At 54.2% G+C, this 21,856-nt stretch overlaps 1 protein-coding gene across 2 annotated transcripts; it reads left to right on the forward strand.

The window, feature by feature from the left end:
* The first annotated feature begins 1,832 nt into the window (after positions 1-1,832).
* Positions 1,833-19,953, forward strand: MTCH1 (mitochondrial carrier 1). 2 transcript variants are annotated; one of them, XM_046639929.1, is made up of 12 exons: positions 1,833-2,168; positions 6,044-6,128; positions 9,608-9,714; positions 10,117-10,194; positions 10,579-10,636; positions 10,990-11,041; positions 12,674-12,733; positions 15,192-15,336; positions 17,442-17,489; positions 17,671-17,738; positions 17,973-18,048; positions 19,124-19,953. In XM_046639929.1, exons 1-12 carry the CDS (start codon positions 1,848-1,850, stop codon positions 19,193-19,195), a joined length of 1,170 nt encoding a protein of 389 aa, XP_046495885.1. In that variant the 5' UTR covers positions 1,833-1,847; the 3' UTR covers positions 19,196-19,953. The 2 variants fall into 2 exon arrangements, with proteins under 2 accessions (XP_046495885.1, XP_046495886.1); XM_046639930.1 differs by having other exon boundaries at positions 15,192-15,285.
* Positions 19,954-21,856: the final 1,903 nt, after the last annotated feature.

Below are 21,856 nucleotides of genomic sequence, written 5' to 3' on the forward strand. Positions count from 1 at the left end.
GCGTTCCTGTGAGCCCTGGGTTGTGGAAATATGGCTAGAGTGCTGTTTTCTCTGTGCTTCTGCTCGGTTCCCTAGGGGTCTAACTGCTTTAACTGACCCCTTTTCACTTTTATTCTTTGCTTAGGGAAATTGTTCAATCCCTTAGAAACAATTTACTGAACATCTGCTATATGTATATCCTCCATATTGGGTGCTGTGGAAGATACAAAATAATGCAAGACAACACAATGTGGCTGCCTCACCTGAAACCACAGTCAGAAAGGTCCAAATACACAGAAAAAGGTAGGTGACCACAGAAAGCAGAAAAAGGCCTAATAGTGAACAAGCAATCGAGTTTGGAAGGAAAAACAGACAGGCGGAGAAAAATGGGGAGGAAAAGCCCAGAGGAGGAGGTTTATGTGAAGGAGTTTCTGAAGGAAAGAGAGGTAAACCCCACCCCCAAGCTGGAAACCTGACTTCCGAGTAGAGAATTGTGTGCTACCGTAACACCCGACGAGGCTGTGGATGAACTCGAATTTATGGCCCCTGTTGAGAATGCTAAATCAGAATGCAGGCAAAAGGAAATCATTTAAAGGGTACCCACGGGCAGGAGGTAAGTTTGATGGAAGCTGTGTTTGAAGGAGAAAACACAGTAACTGGAAAAGGGTAGGAGGCTTTGCAGTGATTCAGACAAGAACAAACCCGGGTTAGGGAGGCCAGCGAGGGGAAGAGAGGAAGGGAAGGAGGTAGACCGCCAGGGTTTGGATGTGGAAAGTGTGTGAAGTATTTGTGGTCAGGAGTGGCAAGGGGGGAGGTGTCTTTTTACAGGGCAGGGCAGGAAGGCAGGCAGGAAGGGCAGATTGCAGGAAACCCGGACTAAGTGCTCAGAAGGCAGACGTCTATTCTGAAGAACTTTCTCACAATGAACACAGGATAAGTGTTCCCCCATTGCCGTCTCCCTGCAGCCTCTAGGATGCTCGCCCCTCCATAACTAGCGGGCGCTCTAGGTGAAGCACGGGGTGGGCACGTTTACAACAGGTACGGGGCACTTGCTGTAGCAAATCCCTTCCCCGCAGAGTCGTTGTGAGGATCATACTTGAGCCAACACGTTGCAAAGCACTTTAGAAAGCGTCCGGCACACAGTAAGTGCGATTTAAGGGCCCGTTATTATTACTCGTTCTTATTAACTGAAAATTAGACTATCGGCGCCTAGCACATTGCCTGCGTCTGCTCGCATCGACTGATTAAAACGCTCACCATCTAGTGAGGCAGATAACGCAATTTCTAACCCTGGGTTCTAAGGAAGGTTCTCCAGGGCTCAGCTGCGGGGGAGGGACCACAATCGCCGGGGGGCAACTGGATCCGGTCTGGCGAGGAGGACGGAGGGCCAAGACACGGAGGCTGGCAGCGGCGGAGGGCCCGGCTGCAGCAGGAGGCCGCGCCACCCGCCCGCAGGGCCGGGATCCGGGCCGCAGAGGGGCGGGCCCAGAACTGCGGAAAAAATTCCCGAAGCTGCGGCGGGGGCTTGCAAGCGCCGAAGACCATATTGGGGGCGTCTGGCTTCCAGAGCCGCCCAGCCCCGCCCCCGTCGCGCTTTGGGGCTCCGGGGGAGCTCCCTGGCCTGCGGCGGCCTTCACAGGCCCCGAACGCGCGGCCCGAGCCGCCCGCGGCCGCTGAGCCCGGCCCGCGCCCCTGCGTTGGGCCAGACCCCAGGCCAGCACAGGGGCCCCGCCGGCGCACCCCACGCCTGCGCGCCCCACACCCGCGCACCCCCGCGCCGCGAGTGGTGCGGCCCGCCCCGCCCCCTGACGCCACGAGGGGCGGGGCACGCCGCCACGTGACGGGGAGTGACCTCGCCGTCCGGCGCCATGGGGGCTTTGGACCCGGAAGTGGCGCCCTGGGCTCGCGGCGGGGCCGCGGGGATGGCGGGAGCCGGAGCGGGAGCGGGGGCTCGCGGCGGAGCGGCGGCGGGGGTCGAGGCCCGGGCTCGCGATCCGCCGCCCGCGCACCGCGCACATCCGCGCCACCCGCGGCCTGCGGCGCAGCCCTCGGCCCGCAGGATGGACGCCGGGTCCGGGGGCCTGGGCTCCGGGGACAACGCCCCGACTACCGAGGCTCTTTTCGTAGCGCTGGGAGCGGGCGTGACGGCGCTTAGCCACCCGCTTCTCTACGTGAAGCTGCTCATCCAGGTGGGGGGCAAGGGGCGCCGGAGGGAGGTGGGGGTGATGTGAAGGTGACAGGCCGGGATCTGGAGGAGGATGGGGGCGGGGGAGCCGATGGTGACGAACTGGGGGAGAGTGGCAGGAACTGCAGGTTTGGTGGGCCGAAGGGGTGGGAGAGGAGGAAGAGAAGGGGTGGGTGAGGGGTTTGGGGGTGCATTGGGGGGCGGGTTTTGGGGTACAGGAGTGAGAGCGAGGGAGTTGGATCGACAGATTTGGGAGAAGGTAGAAGGAACAAGGGATTTTGGGGGTGCAGGAGAGGGGCAATGGGATGGGGAGACAGGTTTGGGGGATGAAGGAATGGAGGCGATTAACTTGGAACAGGAGGGAAGGGTGAGGGAAGACGCAGCAGAATTGGAGGAGGGGTGAGACGTTTTGGCGAGTGGGTGGGGAGGAGGTTTGGGGGCCAAGGCCAAGTATTTAGAAGATGAGGAGCACATATTTAGGGTAAAGGAGAGCAAACGCTCTGCATTTGATGGAGATGAATTTAAAGTGGTTTGGAGGGACAAAAGACTGCGGGTTAGGGCCAAGAACCTAGACGAGAAGAAAGGGCATCAGACTCCCAGGGAGGAGGGTGGAGGGCGGAGGGCACTGGATTGAATGATGACGGAATTTGGTGAGAAAAGGTGAGGGCAAAGGATTTAACAACGAAGAGCTGTCGGTTTACAGGAGATGGGGGCTCTGGATTTGATGGCGACGACAGATTTGGTGGGAGGAGGGGATATGGTGACGTGTTTGGGGGAGGGAAACATCGGGCGACGCAATGGGGGAGGGGAGTGGTGGCGATTTGTCTTGAGAGGGGAGCGAGGAAGAGACTTTTAGGGGGAAAGGGATGACGCATTTGGAGGAAAAAATGGAAGTCATCGGGGTTGGGATGGGAATCGCAGTCCTTGTATCTGGGGGGATGGGCTGAAGGGGTATGGGAGTATTGAAATTGGGCAGAAGGACAGTTGGAACACAACTGGATAGGTTGGGGCTGCAGAAACTGCAACCCAGGCAGGAATGGCTCTGGGGTCAAGGGGTGCATATTTGGTGGCGGCCCCGCATTGCCTTAAAGACTAAGTGGGCTGCTTGAGAAAGGGAGAGATTGAGCTGAAAGGGGTGTGGGATGGAGGAAGAGCATCCGGCAAAATTAGGTGGGTGTGTGACTGAGCTGGGCACTGTTTAGATGGGGGTGGTTCAGACCTGGACTGATACCTGAAGATTTAGCCTAGAATTTTCCAGTTAAGAAGGGTGGGAGGTGGGGGGGTAGAAGTTGAGATGGAGACCCAACCAAGATTTGAGGTTTGATTGGAGTTGAGGGGAGTGGGTGTTTGTGTCTTTATAATTGTGCTGACAGAGAGGTGGAGATACAGTGGGAATGAGAGGGACCTGAGTGGGCACGATGGAAGTCTGGGGTCTGAGGAATGGGGCGGATTTTTGGGTGTGACCAGGAAAATGACAAGGAATGAGGAGATTTCAGTCAGGGACATCAGGGTGCTTGACTAGAATCTAATTGTGACCGAGATTTGGAAATGGCTGCTGAGGGAAGATCGAGACTGACTTTTGGTTGTGATTTGGGAGTGAGGGCTGCTTTACTTACAGGATTAGGACTGTATTTACAGCAATACAGGTGACAGGTTTGAGTGAGAAATTAGGGCTTTGGAACTCATAGTACCGGACATGAGAAGTAAGGATACTGGGAGCTGAGTTTTTTGGCTGATGGAGTGAAACTGGGTGAGGGCTAGGACTTTAGGGTGGCCAGTAAGAGTGGAGGATGCTGGAGTACAGGAATAGGGGGCTTCCTGTGAAGGAAATGGAAAGTGGCTTCATCATTTGCACCACAGATTTGTTTTACAAGTTTGGGGAGAAAATTGAAATAAAGGTGACTTGGAAAGGGCATTGGGCCATGCGAAAGAATTGGGAATGAGGGAATCTAAAGGGTGAGAAGAACTGGATGGTGGGTGGGTCAGGCTGGGTAGGCCCAGTTGGGGTGACAGAGGTCGCCTATCCGATTTGAACCCAGCTGGCGGTGAGTGTAACATATTTGAGGGTGAAATCGTAGTGGGTATAGCTTGAGAATCAGAGTAACATTTTGCAAAAGGGCAGATCCCCGTTTGGGGGCGGGTGGCAGGATTGGGGGTTATCTAGAGTAGGTGAATGAGAACACAGTGCCTCAGATCAGGGCCTGTGCTGTTAGGTTTCAGGAGCTGGAGATGTGAGGGACTGGCTCTGCCAGCTTTGGCTATGGTTAGGACTGGGGTAGTACATGTCGAGGTGAAATTAGGTGGGTATGACTTGGGAACAAGTAATGACAATTTGAGGATGAGGGGACCAGGGATGAGACACGGCCGGTGTGCCTTTGATAACCAAGGTGGAAGTTCAGAAAATAGACTCAAATGATTTGGGAGCTGTGGAGATACTGGGTGAAGGGACACAGCAGATTTAATGGTGAAAATGGAATTGCTGGGACGCCCAAACTGTTGTGACTTGACTGGTAAGACAGCAGAAGAGCAGTAGCTCAGACTTGGAGTTCGGGTTTAACGGGTAAGAACAAAATCAAATCAAAACAAAGCTTAACTCCAGACCTTCGAGCTTTCAACCCAGAAGGGGAAAGCTCTAGAAGGGGAGGCTACCTGCTTGAGTCAACTGGTTCATCCCTTTCCTTCAACTCCCCTGGGCTAGAATTTTTTTCCAGAAGGTCCCCATCACGGAGGGGGTGTTTTAATTTACAGTCAGTAATCTGTCGTGTAGTTCAGAATCACATCCACAAGAGAAAACCTGAACTTTCAAAAACACTCGGGTGACTAGGCAAAGAAAGGAAATTGAGCCAGGAAAATGCTAGAAGCATACGTCGTCCTGTTTTTAAGTAGAGCTTCCCAACCCTGCTGTTTCTCCTCCCTTCCACATCCAAGGGGAGCTGCCCTGGTTCGTGGGCTCGGCTGGCCTGCTTTGAGGGACACAGCTGGTGTCCTGGCCCCCTGCCAAAGAAGGGGCCTTCTCACACCCCACTTAGGTGCTGGTCTCCCAGACACCTTGCCTCCTGCCTGGCCAGAGAGAGTCTGTCTCCTCGTTGATTGGCAGCGTAGCCAATGGCCTCACCCCTTGGGAGAGACCCCACCTCCATAGGAGTGGCCTGGTGCTTCACCCACCCGTGAGTTTAAGAGATACCTTAATTATAACCAGCATCTACACAGCGAGAATTATGATAGCCCTACAGAAACGGGGGTCATTCTGTCACAGGGATATGGGGGTGACGGGAATTAGAACACAGTTGAGGGATTGTTTGAGCAGCATCTGGGAGTCGAGGTCACAGTGTGCTCTGCTGGGGAGTGAGAGGGACAGATTTGTGGGCGTGTGCAGTGGGTGTGATAAGAAATTTGAGGGTGGGGTGAAGCTTGGAATGGGTTACTCGGAGCTGGGCTGTCTGAATTTGGGGCCCAAGGTTCGGGCTTGAACGTGTTTTGGTGTTGCTACATTTGGGATTGAGACTGGACTGAAGTTTTTGACCTGGAGATAAGAAGTAACTGAGATTTATTCTGTGTTGAGTGTGGGGTTCGAAGCACATAAAAATGGGGGGTTCTGCATTGGAAATATCTGGAATTTGAAGGTAAGAATGTTGGGGGACTGGGGTGACTTGGATTGTGGTAGCGGTGGTATCTGGAACTAGACATTTCTGTTCATGTACACGATGCTGATGGTTGTAGACACCAGTGAAATTTCTGGTATGTTTTGATGGGAAAACATCAACAGGAGCAGCGTTAGAATTTGTGGGAGGAGAGTTAGTGGCCTGGGAAGGATGAGAAGCAGTGAGACTGAATCAACAGTAGCATCTGACCTTCCTTTTGTATTTGTTGATTCTGAAGGTGGGTCATGAGCCGATGCCCCCCACCATTGGGACCAATGTGCTGGGGAGGAAGGTCCTCTATCTGCCGAGCTTCTTCACCTACGGTGAGTGTGCTTCCCAGACAGGAAAGCCCACACCGTCAAACAGGGAGCAGGCCCAGCTGGCCCTGGGGAACACGCTGGGCACCATGGTACCCAGAGTCAGAGCTGGCGTGGAGGAGGGGATCAGAGAGTGCGGCCAGAGGCAGCAGGGTGTCGGGGTGGGAGCAGGTGAACAATACAGCTTTGGTCCAGCTCCTCTGCCTGCAGCTGCCAGCTGTCAGCCTAGGCAGCAGGAGGGGCAGACAGGTGCCTGAGAGAGGGCAGTCCAGGACGCTGGTCCCTGTCATCCCTGCTGCCCCAGGTTGGGCCTGGAAGCAGGGATGGGGGTGGTTTTCCTTTTGCCTTCTGAGCTGTCCTGCCCTGTTACCAGCTTTTCTCTTTCCTGCTACTCTGGCAGGAGGCCCGTTGGGCTCTCTTGGGTTCTTTTCCTTCGTCCACTTTCCCCTGCATTCCCCAGGCAGTGGTGCCTACTCACTCTGGCATCTCCATCCACTGGGTATAGACCAGTTCGCAGTGAGTTGAGGCCTCGCCTCCGATGTGCCCTGACCAGCTGCACGAGCTTGGGCAGGCTGCTAAACTGCTCTGGCCCCGCGCTCCTCGTCTGCAAAGCAGCATCAGCTTCTTGGTGCCCAGGCCCTTCACACAAACACCTCCTCCCCGCCCCAGCTGCTCCACCAAGAAGCCCGCCACAGTGGGGCTTGCCTGATGCCAGCGAAGCTCACCTGGCTGCCTCTGCTGCTCATCCCCTGGCCCACAGGTGCCAGCTGGTCAAGGCCATTTCAAGTCCACCATCACTGTCCCTCTCCCCAGGCCCTGCCCTCACCGGACTTCTTTAAATGTGCCCTCGCTTTCCAAGTTCACAGCCAGGCCTATCCTCTCATGCTTCCTCCACCTTTTCTCTTCTCACCTGTTTGGTCAGTTCAGAATGTCCTCTGAAAAACTTCCTTTCTACAAAGTAACTTGAGGCTTTGCCTCCTGTCGCCTTTTTTTCACTTCACACACTGTTGGCAGAATCTCATGTCAGGTTTCTCTTCCAATTTTGCCACCATGTTGTTGAGTACAGACGAGGGGCAGCCAGAACATGTCGTTTTCTTGGGAAATCTTTCTTCTTTGTTTTTATTTAAAAATTGTCAGTGTCGGGGAGAAGGAATCACAGAATAAGGAAGACACCCCCACCGTAGTACAGTGAAGCCAGTATACAGAGTTAGCGCAGGATTTGCGGGAAGCAGGCATGGTGGGCTGCCGGCCCCTCCCTTGTGTTTGTCCGTGGTTTCCCCTGCTCCAGCTGTGTGAGAGACTCGAGGTTAGAACCCAGCCCGTCTCTCTTCATGTCACACAGTCATTCCTGAAAGGACTCAGGGTAGAGAGGTCTTGACCCTCATCTTTGCCTCTTGCAAAGATGAGCAGAGTTCTGAGGTGTGTTCCCCGACACCCCTGTTTATATAAATGTTGTTTCAGCCCCAGTGTTGTAAGCAGATGCCCGTTGGGCATTTCCAGATGCTGTCCCTGCTCTCAAGTTGGGGAGGGGGCTCAGCTCAGCTGTCTGGCTGGCTGGGTGCTGTCTGGACAGCATCTACTCCCCATGTCCTGGTGAAAAGCTCCCCAGCTGTCCTGACAGTCTTTGGTGTAACGGAAAGAACTTTCTGGAGCGTTTTCCAGGGACTGCAGAGAAACTGCAGCATGATGGAGCCCTTTGGGCCCACAAAGGCCTCTGAAGGCATTGCTGCACCTTTCTCTGCTCTCACTCGTTTGTAATTCTGCTCTGAGATGGCAAGAATAGGGGTCCTTTCTCCGTATTTACTGGTGGCAGATCGGCTAGAAAGAGGTTAAGTTTCTCCCTGGAGATCATGCTCCAGCTTTATCCTGCGGAGCCTCTCCCTGTTGCTGGCTGGAGCGCCCCTCCCCCAAAGCAAACCTTCCTTCTGCCTGTTCTCTCTGCTCTGTGAAGCAGGGCTCCTGGCCACATCGCCCAGCGTCCTCTCCCCTCCTGCTCCTCTCCTTCCAGCCCCACCCCCATCTCAGGAAGCCAAATATGCAGGTAACAGGTGCTCTTGGCTGTCAAAGCCCGTGCTGGCAGTGACGTTGAACTGCTGGGTCAGCAGACATGTTGCAGAGGAAGGAAGGAAGGCACATTTGCTGGTTCCTGCCACTGTGCGGTACTAGAGAGCTCAAGTCATGGGGCTGAAAAGGGGGCACATTGTCTGAGAGAATGTTCTGGTAGCTTCCAGGAATGCAAGTTTCTAAAAGTACATCACCTATTTCAACACAGTTTAAAAGGTGATAGTAAATAAAACAATAAAACATTATTAAGAAAGGTGTCCTCTTAGAGACCCTAATGCAAAACCACTGACTCACCCAGGCAGGGGCTGGCTCCCTGACTGCTGAAGTCTTTTCTATAGAATAGTTCATTGGCGCTTCTTTTTTAGTTACTTCTCCACTGACATTTCCCTCCCTGTGATTAATAAATGCCAGCAGGTGCCAGGTGGTGTTCTGGGCACAGCACAATAACAGGGTGGGGACAGCCCTCTCCCTGGCGTGCCCTGGGGACACCCTTGAGGCTCTCTTCTGGGAGCCCTTGCTTTTCCTTTTCTCCTCCCTTAGGTTACAGACTTTGTCATTGCTGTGGGCACTGTCTCTTGTTCCTTTTTTTCTTTTCCCTGAGAAAAACATTTTTTATAAGCAACACCGTTGGTTTCTGGGATCCAGCACTTAAGTTAATGAGTTGGAAAACTATAGGTCAGTTTGCCAAGTAGATTTTTCAAAGCTAAAAAGAAAAAGGAAAAAAGAAGTGAACTTGTTTGTCAAAAATATGTTTTGAAGGTTTTACCAAAAAAACACAGGGGCTAGAGAAGACCTTTGGGCATGGGGTCCTGGGCAGATGCCCCTTTCTGTGACTAAAGTCAGCATGTACAGATCTTCTTCGACTTACGCTGGGGTTACGTCAGGATAAACCCATCGTAAGTTGAAAAAATGAGTCGAAAATGCAGCTAGCCAGCAAACGTCATAGCTTAGCCTGGTCTGCATGAAACGTGCTTAGAACACTTATATTAGTGTGCGGTTGGGCAAAATCAACCAGCACAAAGCCTATTTTATAATAAAGTTTTACGTGTCTCATGTAATTTATTGAATACTGTGCTGAAAGTGAAAAAGAGAATGGTTGTCTGGGTCCAGAATGGTTGTGAGTATACCGATGGTTCACCGTGTGGCTGACTGGGCGTTGCGGCTTGCTGCCGCTGCCCAGCATCACAAGAGTATAGTGCTGCATGTTGCTAGCACGAAAAGATCAAAATTCGAAGTACAGTTTCTACTGAATGCATATTGCTGTTGCATCATCATAAAGTCAAAATATTGTAAGTCGAACCATTGTAAGTTGGGGATCATCTGTATTGAGGGACAGGGTGTGTCTGGTCTGGGTGTGAATGTGACCCAGGAGTGGGTGTGTCTGGACTGGGTGTGACACTGCCGCCTCTCCTTTCTTATAGCAAAGTACATCGTGCAAGTGGATGGGAAGATAGGGCTGTTCCGAGGCCTGAGCCCCCGGCTGATGTCCAACGCCCTCTCCACTGTGACCCGGGGCAGCATGAAGAAGGTGAGCCTGGGGCGAAGCCAGGAGCGGTTGCCTCAGGTTCCCCCAAGCTCCCTGCTACCCCCAGAGGCTGCCGTGTGCCCTGGGCCTGCTTCTCTGTTCCCAGACTGGTCAGGGTTCCCCCCCAGCACCAAAGCCGGGCTCCAAAGCCTGGTGGTCTAACACTGAGTCTCCTTAATGGGAGGGCTCCTGCCCCATAGTGCTCCTGCTTTCCCACAACTGTCACAACAGACGGGCTTTTTTTCCCCAAGCTCCAGCCCTGGGGGTTACCTGAGACGGGCCCAGCTAATGGACACTGCAGAGAAAATATCAGGAGCTGGTTCCTGCCATCTCTGCCCTTGAGAGTTACATTTAAGAGACACAGCTGTAGGGGCTTTTGGCCCTCCTTTGTTTTTTGTATCTCAGGTTTTCCCTCCAGATGAGATCGAGCAGGTTTCCAACAAGGATGACATGAAGACGTCTCTGAAGAAAGTGGTGAAGGAGGTGGGTATCTGAAATCAGAGAAGGAGAGGCCCTCAGAGGGGACTCTGATCACTTCTCACCCTGGAGTTGGCCAGGTCATTGAGAGTCACAAAGCTGGGTCCTCGTGTGTGCGTGGATGGAGTGGGACATGGAAGGAGCCGCAGGGTGGACACTGCAGAGAATCCCAGAAAGCCTGTCAGCCGCTGTGGGGCATGGCCCTGGACCCAGCGGCACTCCTGGGTGGTGGGGATTGGGGGTGGGTGACAAGTGGTGCCGTCCGAGGTTGACTGACCTTACGTGGGGCTGCGGGATTTCAGTTTTTCCCCCATAAGAGCTCGTGGCTCCCCATGAGTGCCAGTTGCAGACACAGACCGGACTGAGTCCCTGCCCTCTGCTCTCTTCCAGACCTCCTACGAGATGATGATGCAGTGCGTGTCCCGCATGCTGGCGCACCCCCTGCATGGTGAGCTGTCCCATTGGAGACTGTATCACCGCTGTGGGATGACCCCCCCGGACTGAAGATGGGGAGCCGTAGAATTACTGGGGAGTGAGAGTGGGTGGGGGTATTCCATTGGGACCCCAAAGAGGGGAGGTTGGCTGGGGTCCTGTGCACAGGGAGCTGGGCTCTTCCCAGGCAGAGGAAATGGGATGCCGTGGTCAGGGGGTACGACGGGGCTTCTCAGAGGCCCTCCTCCCCTCCTGCGCTCTTACACAGGCCATGTTGTGCAGTGGCCGCTCTACACCGGGCACTCCACGGCTGGGTTGACGTGGGCTTTGGCCCACCATGTCACTCGTGTGTGTTTTCTTTTTCCTCAGTCATCTCAATGCGCTGCATGGTCCAGTTTGTGGGACGGGAGGCCAAGTACAGGTGGGTAATTCTTGGGACTGGCAGGAGTGGCCATGTTACCATTCAGTGTCTGCCAGGACAGGCCAGGCCATGCTGGGTCAGTCGCTGCCCCTTCTCTGCCCCAGTTCTAATACGCTGGCCTTAGAGCAACGTGGTATTGGCTCTGTAGTCTGTGTCCAGGGGCATTTTTCTTTTCTCCGTCTCTTTTCTGGCGCTGCCCTGACGAGCTGTGCAGAGAGGGTGAGTGGGGTTGGAGTGACCTCGGATTAGGAGTTGTGGCACCAGAGCTGATTCCACCACCTAGAACTGACCTGGAGTTCCCTCCTGGAGCCCTAGGTTATGCTGTAATGATTTCTCCAACCATCACAGAACCCAGCTTCTAGCTCATTTCATCCTCTGCTCAGAGGCTCTTTGCCCTGTGAGCTTGAGGCTTGTCCCCTCAGGTGTTTGCCAGATACTTCCCTGGCCTCTGCTGTGCCTGGCACTGAGCTGGCTGCTGTGGGGGCATGGGTGTGTTGACACAGCCCCTCCCCATGGCGGGTAGGCCCTCCCTGCCCCTCTGAGGCTCAGGGCAGCACAGGAGGCGGATCCTGGAGGCATGTGGCAGGAAGACATGCCTCAGTTATCCTTCTTCCCTTAAGATTCTCGTTTCCTGGGTTCAGATGTTTTCTGTAGCTGTCCTGTGGGACCACTGCCCCAGGAGGCTTTGCTCTCATGTGCCTCATTTGGGGTTCACTACTGGGAAATTGGTCCGTTCTCCCAGACTGAAATGTGGGGTGGTGGATGGGACAGGAGGGGATGGTCTGGTTCAGAGCCCCAGTGGGCCAGGCCACTGTTCTGAGAAGAAGGGTGGTGGAGCCTGGCAGGGCTGGGTTGCCCCAGGAATAGCGCTCGCCAGGACTTTGGCTCCCACTGTCTTTCTCCTCGGCTGGCCCCTGTCACCTCAGCTTTGCAGAGCCTCCATGCAGCACAGGCCACTTGGCGTTGCTAGCCACAGGTCTCAGAGATTGCTCTTGAGCTTGCCTCACTTTTCACACCAAGGACGCCACAGCCTGTCCTCTGGTCTCTGATGGGCTGCAGTGGCCAGGGCACAAGTCCCCAGCTCCCTGCTGGGGAGGGCCAGATGCCTTTCCTAGGCTGTATCTGGGTGGGCTGGTCCAAGAGCCACTTGTTGCAGGGCCCTGTGTTCCTTCTCTGCCATCTGGGAAGGTGATTCTTTCCACTCGCCACCCCTCCTGCTCTCACTCTGTGGGGCACACAGGCTTCTCTGCCAGAAGGTGGTTTGGCTGGAGATAAAGCACTCGGGCCAGGCAGGCAGAAGGGCCTGTCTCCTCTGTAGCAGCCCAGGCTGGAAGGTTCACTCCTGAATTCCAGGTCCATGGAAAACGGCAGTAGAGAACTGCTAGACTTCTGCCCCTGTGGGTTGTTGGGTTTTCCCAGTCTCCATGGACTGTGTAAATGTTGCCTCACCCCCAAACTAGAGCTCTCGAATATTCCCCACTTGGGTTCTGGCTGGTAACGGAGGCTTCCCTCCCCACCCCAGCCAGGGCTGGATGGCTCTGAGCAGGGGTGGTGAGCTTTGCTCCGCACCAGGGGGTGGGCTCCTGGAAGGTGACTGAGTGACCCTGTATTCCTGTCTTACTTTCTTCACAGCGGCGTGCTGAGTTCCATTGGGAAGATTTTCAAAGAGGAGGGGCTGCTGGGATTCTTTGTGTACGTGAGTTTATACGCCCCATTCCTGGCCATGGGCATGGCTCTACTAACAGGCTCATTCTCAACCTCTCAGGCCGCAGCTGCTGGCCTCAGACTAACCACAGGGCTCTGCCCCAGCCCGAGTAGCTGCGCTCATCTCCTGAGAGCGCCATAGCACGTGCGAGCTACGGATCACCCGGACTGAAGCTGCCCAGCCCCTTGCAGATCACGGCTCACACAAAAAGGGTACTGTTCATCAAAAATGCAGGGGAGGTGGGCTGACTGGCCTCCCCAGGCCCGTCTGTTTGCCCTGGGCTGGGGGTGGGCATGGGGCTGGTCTTCACGAGCCGGGGCACTCCGTGGTTCACAGTTTCACTGCTGAAAAATGACTGGAAATCTGTGACTTGGATTGAGCGTTGAGCACTGGCAGCTCATGGGCTGACTGCAGCCAATGGACTCTTTGACAGAGCATTTCTGACAAATTACATCTTCACATTTTACATTTAGGATATTTCATACAATGATCAGTATTTCTGGCGTCTCTTGAAAAGTCAGAAAACCTAGCCCTCCTGGTCGTGTGTTTCTGCAGAGCAGTGTCAGCAGGGCACATGGTCTCCGGGGGGCCACGGACCCTGCCCTCCTTGGTGTCTCACACCCACCTTCCTTCACCTTTGAGGAAAGCTCATGCCGAGAAAACTAACCCACAAACGGAACCCAAGAGCTGGGCCTGACAAGTGTGTCCTTTGTTTTGCTTTTTTAAGGTCTGTGCAGTGACATACATGCCGGTATGTACACAGTATACCAGATCTGGGGCCCTTTATTAACTCACATTGTGATTTTATAGTTGGCCAGGTGTTTTTGTTTATGATCTCTCATTTAGCCAAGAAACAACTATGTATAGGGGTGTGTGTGTGTATGGTTCTCATCAGGAGGTGATTTTGCCCCCAGGGGACACTGGCAATGTCTGGAGGCATGTTTTGGTTGTCACAACTGGCATCTAGTGGGTAGAGGCCAGGGGTGCTGCTAAACACCTTGCAATGCAGAGGACAGCTTCCACAGCAAGGAATTATTCATCCCTAAGTGTCGACAGTGCCAATATTGACAATCTTGGTTTATACAGACACACATATTCTCATATGTCTATATGTATAAAAATACATGTGAATACCCCTGGCCAAGTGGTTAAGTTCACGCGCTGTGCTTTGGGGGCTCAGGATTTCGCTGGTTCGGATCCTGGGCACCGACATGGCACCGCTTGTCAGCCCACGCTGAGGCGGCGTCCCACATGCCTCAATTAGGACTCACAACTGAAATATACAACTATGAACTGGGGGTATTTGGGGAGAAAAAGCAGGAAAAAAAAAAAGATTGGCAACAGTTGTTATCTCAGGTGCCAATCTTAAAAAAAATATATATATATATACACATATATATGTGTGAATAAACACTTCCTCATGTGACTGTGGCATCAGACCTTAAAACACTACACGTCACCACCCCGGGCATATTTCACATGCCTTATATAGTTCTGTTCTGGGGTGTGAATAGGATTCCCACATGGTAGACGCTTACCCATTGGGTTCTTTTTTCCCTCACATGATTTTGGAACAGGCGATACATGTTATGGTACTCGGAAAGCACCCAAGGGTGTACATGGAAAGTCAGTCTGCGCACAGGCAGAGGCAACGGGATTGGAAGTTGCACTCACGAAGGTTCATTTTATTAATATGCCTCATAACATAGGCATATTAATAAAATTGCATATATTCTTTTGAACTTTTCAAATATTTTGCAGTAAGATTTTTTAAAATTCAGAAGTCATAATTCTGCTTCCCCTCTCAAGACATAGTCATTTTTCCCTTGGAGATCTTCCCAAGTCATTCCTTATCTAAATAGGCATATAAACACATTTAAAAAAAGTACTAGTAGCACGTAGGACCCACTGATCTCAGTCTGGCTTTTTGCCCTCAGCACTGTGTCTTGGGGAACCTTCATGTCAGCTTGTAGAGCTGTTGATCCTAAAGGCTGTCACTTTAATAAAAGCCCTCTTTGCGAAAGCTTGCATGGAATGTCTTCAGGGGAACATTCCAGGGGTGAAGACGACAGATGCATTGAGCAAAGTGTTTTGTGAGAGTTGAGTAGGTAAAGAGACCAGGAGAAATCTACCAACATGTAGGCACTCTTTCATAATCTGCATTTGAAAAATCCAGATTTAGCAACATTTACATCTTGAGGCCCAGCTTCTGTGGTTGGAGAACCACTTGTGAGACCATCAACTAGTTTGTGGCATCAGATGTGGCATATCACACCCTCCGTGGAGAAAGGAACACCAGCCCACGCGGCCCCTGCAGACCTCCTTCCTGAGGTGGTGCCGTTGGATATGCTGAAGTTTTGAGCATCCTGCCTGCTTCCTGGGTGTGGAGCCCCAGGAAATGTTCCCCTCCCTCCCCTGCTCATCTTTGCTCACCTTGTCTTTTAGCGGCTTAATTCCTCACCTCCTGGGAGATGTGGTTTTCTTGTGGGGCTGTAACCTGCTGGCCCACTTCATCAATGCCTACCTGGTGGATGACAGCGTGAGTGACACCCCAGGGGGGCTGGGAAACGACCAGAATCCAGGTTCCCAGGTTGGTTGGAACAAGGACTTGTCCATCTTTTCATGTACTGCTGATGCCCAGGGTCTGGGGCAGACTCGAGGACTCTGGGATTCTGAGTACCAGGCCCTGAGGACTAGAGAGGACCTCTCGGGAGTGGTCTGAGAAGAGGCCCTCTGGTTGTCCGTGGGTCATCTTTGACTCCAGGCAGAATGGCCTCGAGAGATGAGATTGGAGATCAGTAACCAGACTTGGAGGAGTTCATGGAATGCCCATCTCTGGGCAGCTTTAGGAATAAAACAGACCCCAGCTTCTCTAAGGCTGGTTTGAGTCAGTGACCCAAGGAGGACTCAGGAAATCAGGAGATAGACCAGCTAATAATAACCCTTTAATTTTTGCTTAATGTTTTATGCTTTCAAAAACCCTTTTGTGAACATTATAACATTTCATTCTGACAGCACCCCAGTTGTTAAGGGAACAGGGTGCATATAATGTCCCCTTTTACGGATAGAGAAACTGAGACCCAGAGGTTGAAGGGCTCTCCAGAGTCATTCAGCTGGGCACTGATGGGGCTGGGCCTGGGCCTTCCCTGTGCCGGGCTGAGGGTGCCTGCTGCCTTGAAGTTTTTCACATCAGCTAGGAAGTGTGCGGTGTAGGCGCAGCCCAGTGTTTGGTTAGCAGTGGTCTACACAGCCTGCTGTGCACAGACCTCTCAGCTGGTTGGCTCAGGTGTGGGAGGGCCTTGGTCCTTTGAAAAGGCGCTTGTTGAAGAAAAGTGTCCAGGGACCTGATGACTGACTGGTTCTGCCTGAACCCAGAAAGAGTTGGGGAACAGTGACGGGCGGGAGATTCCTGGCAGCCAGACATTCTGCCAGCGGGGATTGCCAACCCCAGGAGGATAGGCAGGGGACCTATCTGCCAGAACCACTTGGGGGGAGTTTGGGTTCGTGTTCTGTGTCTGTGTCTGTGTCTGGGCCCCAGAATGGCGTTGGCGGGGGGTGGGGGGGGGACAGGGCGGCGAGGTGTGGGCATGGTCTGTGCGGCCCGGAGTGCCCGCCCCAGCTGAGCCTCTGCCCGAGGTGGGCTGCGTCTGCCGTGTGGCTTGGCTGGGTGAGTCTCATGGGCCTTTCAGTGTAAGCACATTCAAGTGTTCCATAGAGACCAGCGCCCACCTACAGTGACAGGAGCACGTGCCGTGGCCCTGCCCTTTCTCAGGGGCCTTATGGGTGGGTGAGCTGCTGCTGTCACATACAGAGCAAGGCTGGGACAGCTGGGGCATCCGGGCAGGGGGAGGGGTGTCCCACAGCTGCCTGGCTTCCTCCAGTCTAGGTGGGCAGGTGTTCGACCAGGGGCTGCTGCCTCAGGTCACCACAACGCAGTCAGCAGCTTCAGGAAAAGGATTGTTCAAGTGCTTTTCTGATGTGGTGTAACCGCTAACATGAGGCTGCAGCTCAGGCACAGGGCTGAGCAACACCCCCCACCACACCCCCAGGTTGCAGGCATCCATCTGGTGGGATGGCCACACCACAGGAAGCTGAAGGGTAGGTAGTCACCCTTCCTTGTTAGGAGCTGCTTCCTGAGCAAAGCAGAATTCAGAAGTTGGGCGCCTGAAGGTGAGAGCTTGGTGAGGTGGGGGGGGGTGGCTGTAAGCCCAGAGTTTCCCCTCGCCTTCTGCTGCAGGTCCAGGATTGTGTGGGTAGTTTGGGTGGGTAGCTGTCTTTTCATTCAGTAAGCACTTACTGAGCACCGACTGTCGGCAAAGCCCTGGACATTGATCAAGGCAGACACAGGCCGAGCCCTTGAAGCTCGCAGCTCGGGGTTATGCAGGCCAGCAGCCAGTAATCCCAGTTATCTGGCCTTCACTTCTCCTCACCGTCCCCAGCTGGGTCACAGAAGTCCCTTCAGTCTGGTTATCCCGCTTCTGCCTCCCAGATCTTCTCTTGGCTCTGACCACAAGGCCACGGAAGCCGCTGGCAGGCCCTGCAAGGGGTGCAGTGTGTGCAGCGGGTGTGTGAGGCCAGTGTGGAGGGCAGGGCAAAGGGGGCCCAGATGAAGCAGCATGGGACGAGGGCCCACGTGTCTGAAGCCTGCGTCCTGAGGTGCCTGTGGCAAACCTGTCTTCCTTTCTGTCTCTTCAGTTCAGCCAGGCCCTGGCCATCCGGAGCTACACCAAGTTTGTGATGGGGGTAAGTTGAGTCAGCTGCCCTTCCCACTGCCCTCTGGGCCTGGGTGGGGCTTAGGAGGCCAGCACTGGAGGGCTGGCAGCATCCTCAGTTTCAGGGGTTGGCACAGTGTGGCCCTGCTCCCTGAGCCTGGGCGGCACTGGTGGAGGGTGGGTCACGGACACTCTGCTCTCTCGGGTTTCAGATCGCAGTGAGCATGCTGACCTACCCCTTCCTGCTGGTCGGTGATCTCATGGCTGTGAACAACTGCGGGTAGGTGTGAGCCCCTCCACCTGGCACTCGGCCCCCTCCTTCCTGGTCTGTGTAGGGGCTCAGCCCACCAGGCACCCTGGCTTCCTCTAGGATTCACCATGCCCCTTTGGGCTGAATCTCTGGTTCCGGATGTGGGTGGTGGCAGCTCCAAGCCATTCCTTCTGGAAGTTTCATTTTTCTTGGCTGATCCATCTCCCACTGTTCTCTGTCTAACATGCTCTCCTTCCTGGGCAGGCTGCAGGCCGGGCTCCCCCCTTACTCCCCAGTGTTCAAATCCTGGATCCACTGCTGGAAGTACCTGAGTGTGCAGGTAAGCAGGCTCCCAAGGGAGATTTTTCCCATGCTTCTGCCCCGTGATCAGATGAAATGGTTTTGTGGCCTCTTCATTGCATGGAAAGGTAAGGTTGTCATGGAATCCAGTCTTGTGAGTAGGGAGGATAAAACAAATGTAGATTCTTGGTTTAAGGCATTTAAATTAAATTTTCACTTTATTTTAGAAAGGATTTGAAGTAGTTAGATCTGAATTTACAAACAAAGTGTACATCAGACGAGGTCTCCTTTTCTTCTTCGCCTCTTAAAGACTCTTAAAACGAGTAGAAGGAGCCCACGGGGTGGGTGGTGAAGCTGGAGAGCTCCTTATCCCTGGAGCAGCCCGGGCTGCAAACACAAGGACTAAGAGCGGTTCCTGACACGCAGCTGGCGAGTGGAGACCGCCGGCTCCCTCGTGCAGGATGTCCCCGGGGCTCAGGCCAGCCTGAGGGTTGAGCTGGGCCATGTGGTGAGCCTGGCGAAGGGGCCACTTGGGGGTTTTGTGTCTGTGCCCAAGCACCCTCCCACTGGCTGGAGCTCTTGGGCCCAGAGGTCAAGGATCCAAGTTTCTGGCCCAGGGCACATCCTCGCCTTTTCCTGGCCTTAGTTTGCCTCAAAGTAAAATGGTGCAGTGGCTTGGGGAGGAGCGAGCGCACAGACTGGCCTCAAGGTTGAGAAGAGGACAGATGAGAGGGAAGCAGGGAAGCCAGAGATGGACACAGTTCTTGCCAGCGACTCTGGTCAGTTCTGCGTGTGTCACATGCCCTGGGCATTGGAGGAGTCCAGACCACTTGGGCTCTGAAGCGAGAATGGCACCGAGTCTCGTCTTGGGGCATCTCCCTCTGAGTAGCCCCATCGACACCAGACACCCTGTAGCCTGAAGTGAACCGCTCCCTTGCGCTTCAGCACAAGGCACCTTCTGACCTTGGCCTCCGGGAAAGCAGGCCTAGCCCTCCACCCCCACCCCGGGGGTCTCAGAGCTGCTGGACCCATCTTTGCCTACGCTGGCTTTGCTCTGGGGCAGGGCGAGAAGCATGGCCTCCCCTTTCATTGACCTGTCTGTTCTTCCAATCCAGGGCCAGCTCTTCCGCGGCTCCAGCCTGCTTTTCCGCCGGGTGTCATCAGGATCATGCTTTGCCCTGGAGTAACATGAATCACCTAAAACCCCGCTGTCTCGGCCTGGGTGCCGTGGAGGAGGCCTGAGCATCTTGAGGCACCTGTTACGACTCCAACCCAGCAACACCTAGATGTGCTCCAGCCCAGCTGGGCTTTGGTTTCCATATTTGCCATGTGTCTGTCCGGAAGTGGGGGTTAGGTGGGGGTGAGGCTGCGCCCAGTGGATTGGTCACCTGCTAGACCTGCGGGAGGTGGGCAGGGCTATGGAATTGGGGCAGAATCCCCTTACTAAGCAGATTTGCTGAATCTGCTTTGTATCAGGGGCCAGAGAACGACTTGTGGAGGCCTAGGTTGGATGGGAAAGGCTCGCGGGGTCAGGTCCCACCCCCTGCTCACACCCAAGTGGGCCCAGCTCTCCTGCAGCTCAGCTGGGAGCACTGCCCTCCTGCTTTGTACATAGGGCGTGATCCCCTTTCACCAGGCCACCATCATGTCCAGGCCTGTGCCAGGAAGCCATTGCTCAGTTCTACCTTTGTTTTTCTCAACACTACCTTTCTGATACGAAGGCAGCACCTTCGGAATGTGAAATCATGTACTGCTCAGAATGTGTCCCTCTCATCAAGTGCTCATTGGTTTAATGGTGACGCCTCCTGTGCAGGATCTGGTCACCTGTGCATTTGTGAACACCCGGGAATTAGGCAGATCACCGTCTCTTGTCTACCCAGTTTAACAATTTGTGATAAGATTTGACCATTTCTCCCTCAAATAAATGTATTGGTGGTGATTTGGAGTTTTGTGGGGAGTCTCTCATTTTTATGAGCTTAAAAACCATGTGCAGAGTCTTTCTCAGTCCTTTGTGTTTGTGGGAAGGAGCTGTAAAGCGACAGGGCTGGGGCAGCCTGGCCTGGAGATGAGCAGTGCCGGGCTTGCTGCAGGTCAGCCTCGGGGGGAGACGCTGGACAATTTTCTGAATTAGACAAGGCCCAGATGCCTGTTCACAGAGCACCCGCTCATGCACAGGCCTCAGGCCTGTTACCAGGGAGACGTCCCTTGAAGGGCCCTCCCAGCTTCAGAAAATGTTCCACCCAAACCCCTAACTGTCATCTCAGCACTGTTTGTGGATGACATTCTCAGGTTTTACTGAGAGTCGGTGTAGAGGTCACATGGTTACAGCAGAAGGGGGAGACATGGGCCCAGCTGAAGCACCAAGGCCCCCTGCCTTCTCTGGAAAAGGCGGACCTCCCTTCCATTCGTTTCTGCCCAACCCCAGGGTCTGTAAACAGACAAAACTTGACAAATGGACCATGCTGGCCCTTGGAGACTGGGCTTGCATCTGGTAGGGTTTAGACACCAGTTGAGGTCCAGCTGAGCTCTTGAATGTTTCTCTGCCCTTGCTTTAGGGGAGCTGGCTTCTGAGAGTTGGGGTCTGGTAACTTTGGTCATCCTCACAGGTCTGGGCCAGGTCTCCCAGGGAAGGCCCCTGCGGTGCTTTTGCAGAACTGGTTTTCCCCAGTGGCCTAGTAACAGTTGACTCGAGGGCAGTTTACATTATGGATCCTTGTTCCCCAAGAACGGAGAATGTGTGAGTGGGTGTCCTGTAAACGTACGCTGGTTGAAGCTGCTAAGGTCTCATTCTCACTGCAGACAGCTCAAGTGGCAGGGAAGGCGAGCAGGTGGCAAGGTGAGCGGGCCAGGCCTTGCGGCACCATTTCTTCAGAGACGGAAGGCCCTTGGGCGGCGTGCCTGCCTCATGGCACATTTCCTTTCTCCAGCCCTGCATGGTTCCCACCGTGCTGCCCACTGTCCTGGGGTAACTTTTCTTCCCATTGCTCCACGCTCAGATCCTTTTTGCACTGATTACTTCCTGTGGTCCCCCAAAGTTGGGGGTACTTGCATCTCAGGAGCCTGAGCTGACCTGGCCACGAGGAGCCCTTCCGTCTGACCCACCTCCTCCCACAGGTTTGGAGAGTCTGCCTGGGGGTAAAGAGCGGGCCATGGGGGCTTGGCGAGTCACCTCGAGGAGAGCCAGTGCTGCTCCCAAGTAATACCTTGGGATTTCTGAATTGGGGTCTTGACTACGTTTCCCAGGCTATCTTCCACACCCAGAAACGGCGAGAAAACCCCTTTGATACTTTCAGTTCTTAGTTGAGTGAACTACAGGTTTTACTCCTAACAGTTTTCAGGTCAGTATTCAGATGCATGTATTGTGTATGTTCAATGCTCCCATTGTTTCCCAGACCCCTCAGTCTCTGAGGGCTGAGGCCTCACTGCCCCCGAGCACCTGGCATGTTCCCCATCAGTCCTGGAAACTGGAATGTTGAGGTCCTTATGTGAGAAAGAAGAGGGCGGGGTTGGGGCAGGAGGGGAGCTGAGCTGCCAGCAGAAGGAGGGGTGACGAGAGTGGGAATGTGCTTTTGGGGACCAATCATCTTCCTCCCCTCCTGGAAAGCCATTGTGATGGACAAAGCTGGAATGTCCCCAGGCAGGCCTTTTGAGAGTCCCTGTGATGAAGCCTGAGGTGGCAGTGGTGGCCTGTGCTGGCCCCTACAGTAGTCCTTGTTCCGGTGCCAGTCTCCATATGCCTGGGAGCCATGCAGCATAATGCTGGAGCACTCCTCTCCCCACTCAGGTCCTCAAGGCCTCAGAGTGCCAGCCCCCCTGCCCTGTTTGAACATGCCGTCCCATCCTCATGG

This window comes from Equus quagga, chromosome 15 (assembly GCF_021613505.1).
Source record: "Equus quagga isolate Etosha38 chromosome 15, UCLA_HA_Equagga_1.0, whole genome shotgun sequence".
Taxonomy (NCBI): Eukaryota; Metazoa; Chordata; class Mammalia; order Perissodactyla; family Equidae; genus Equus; species Equus quagga.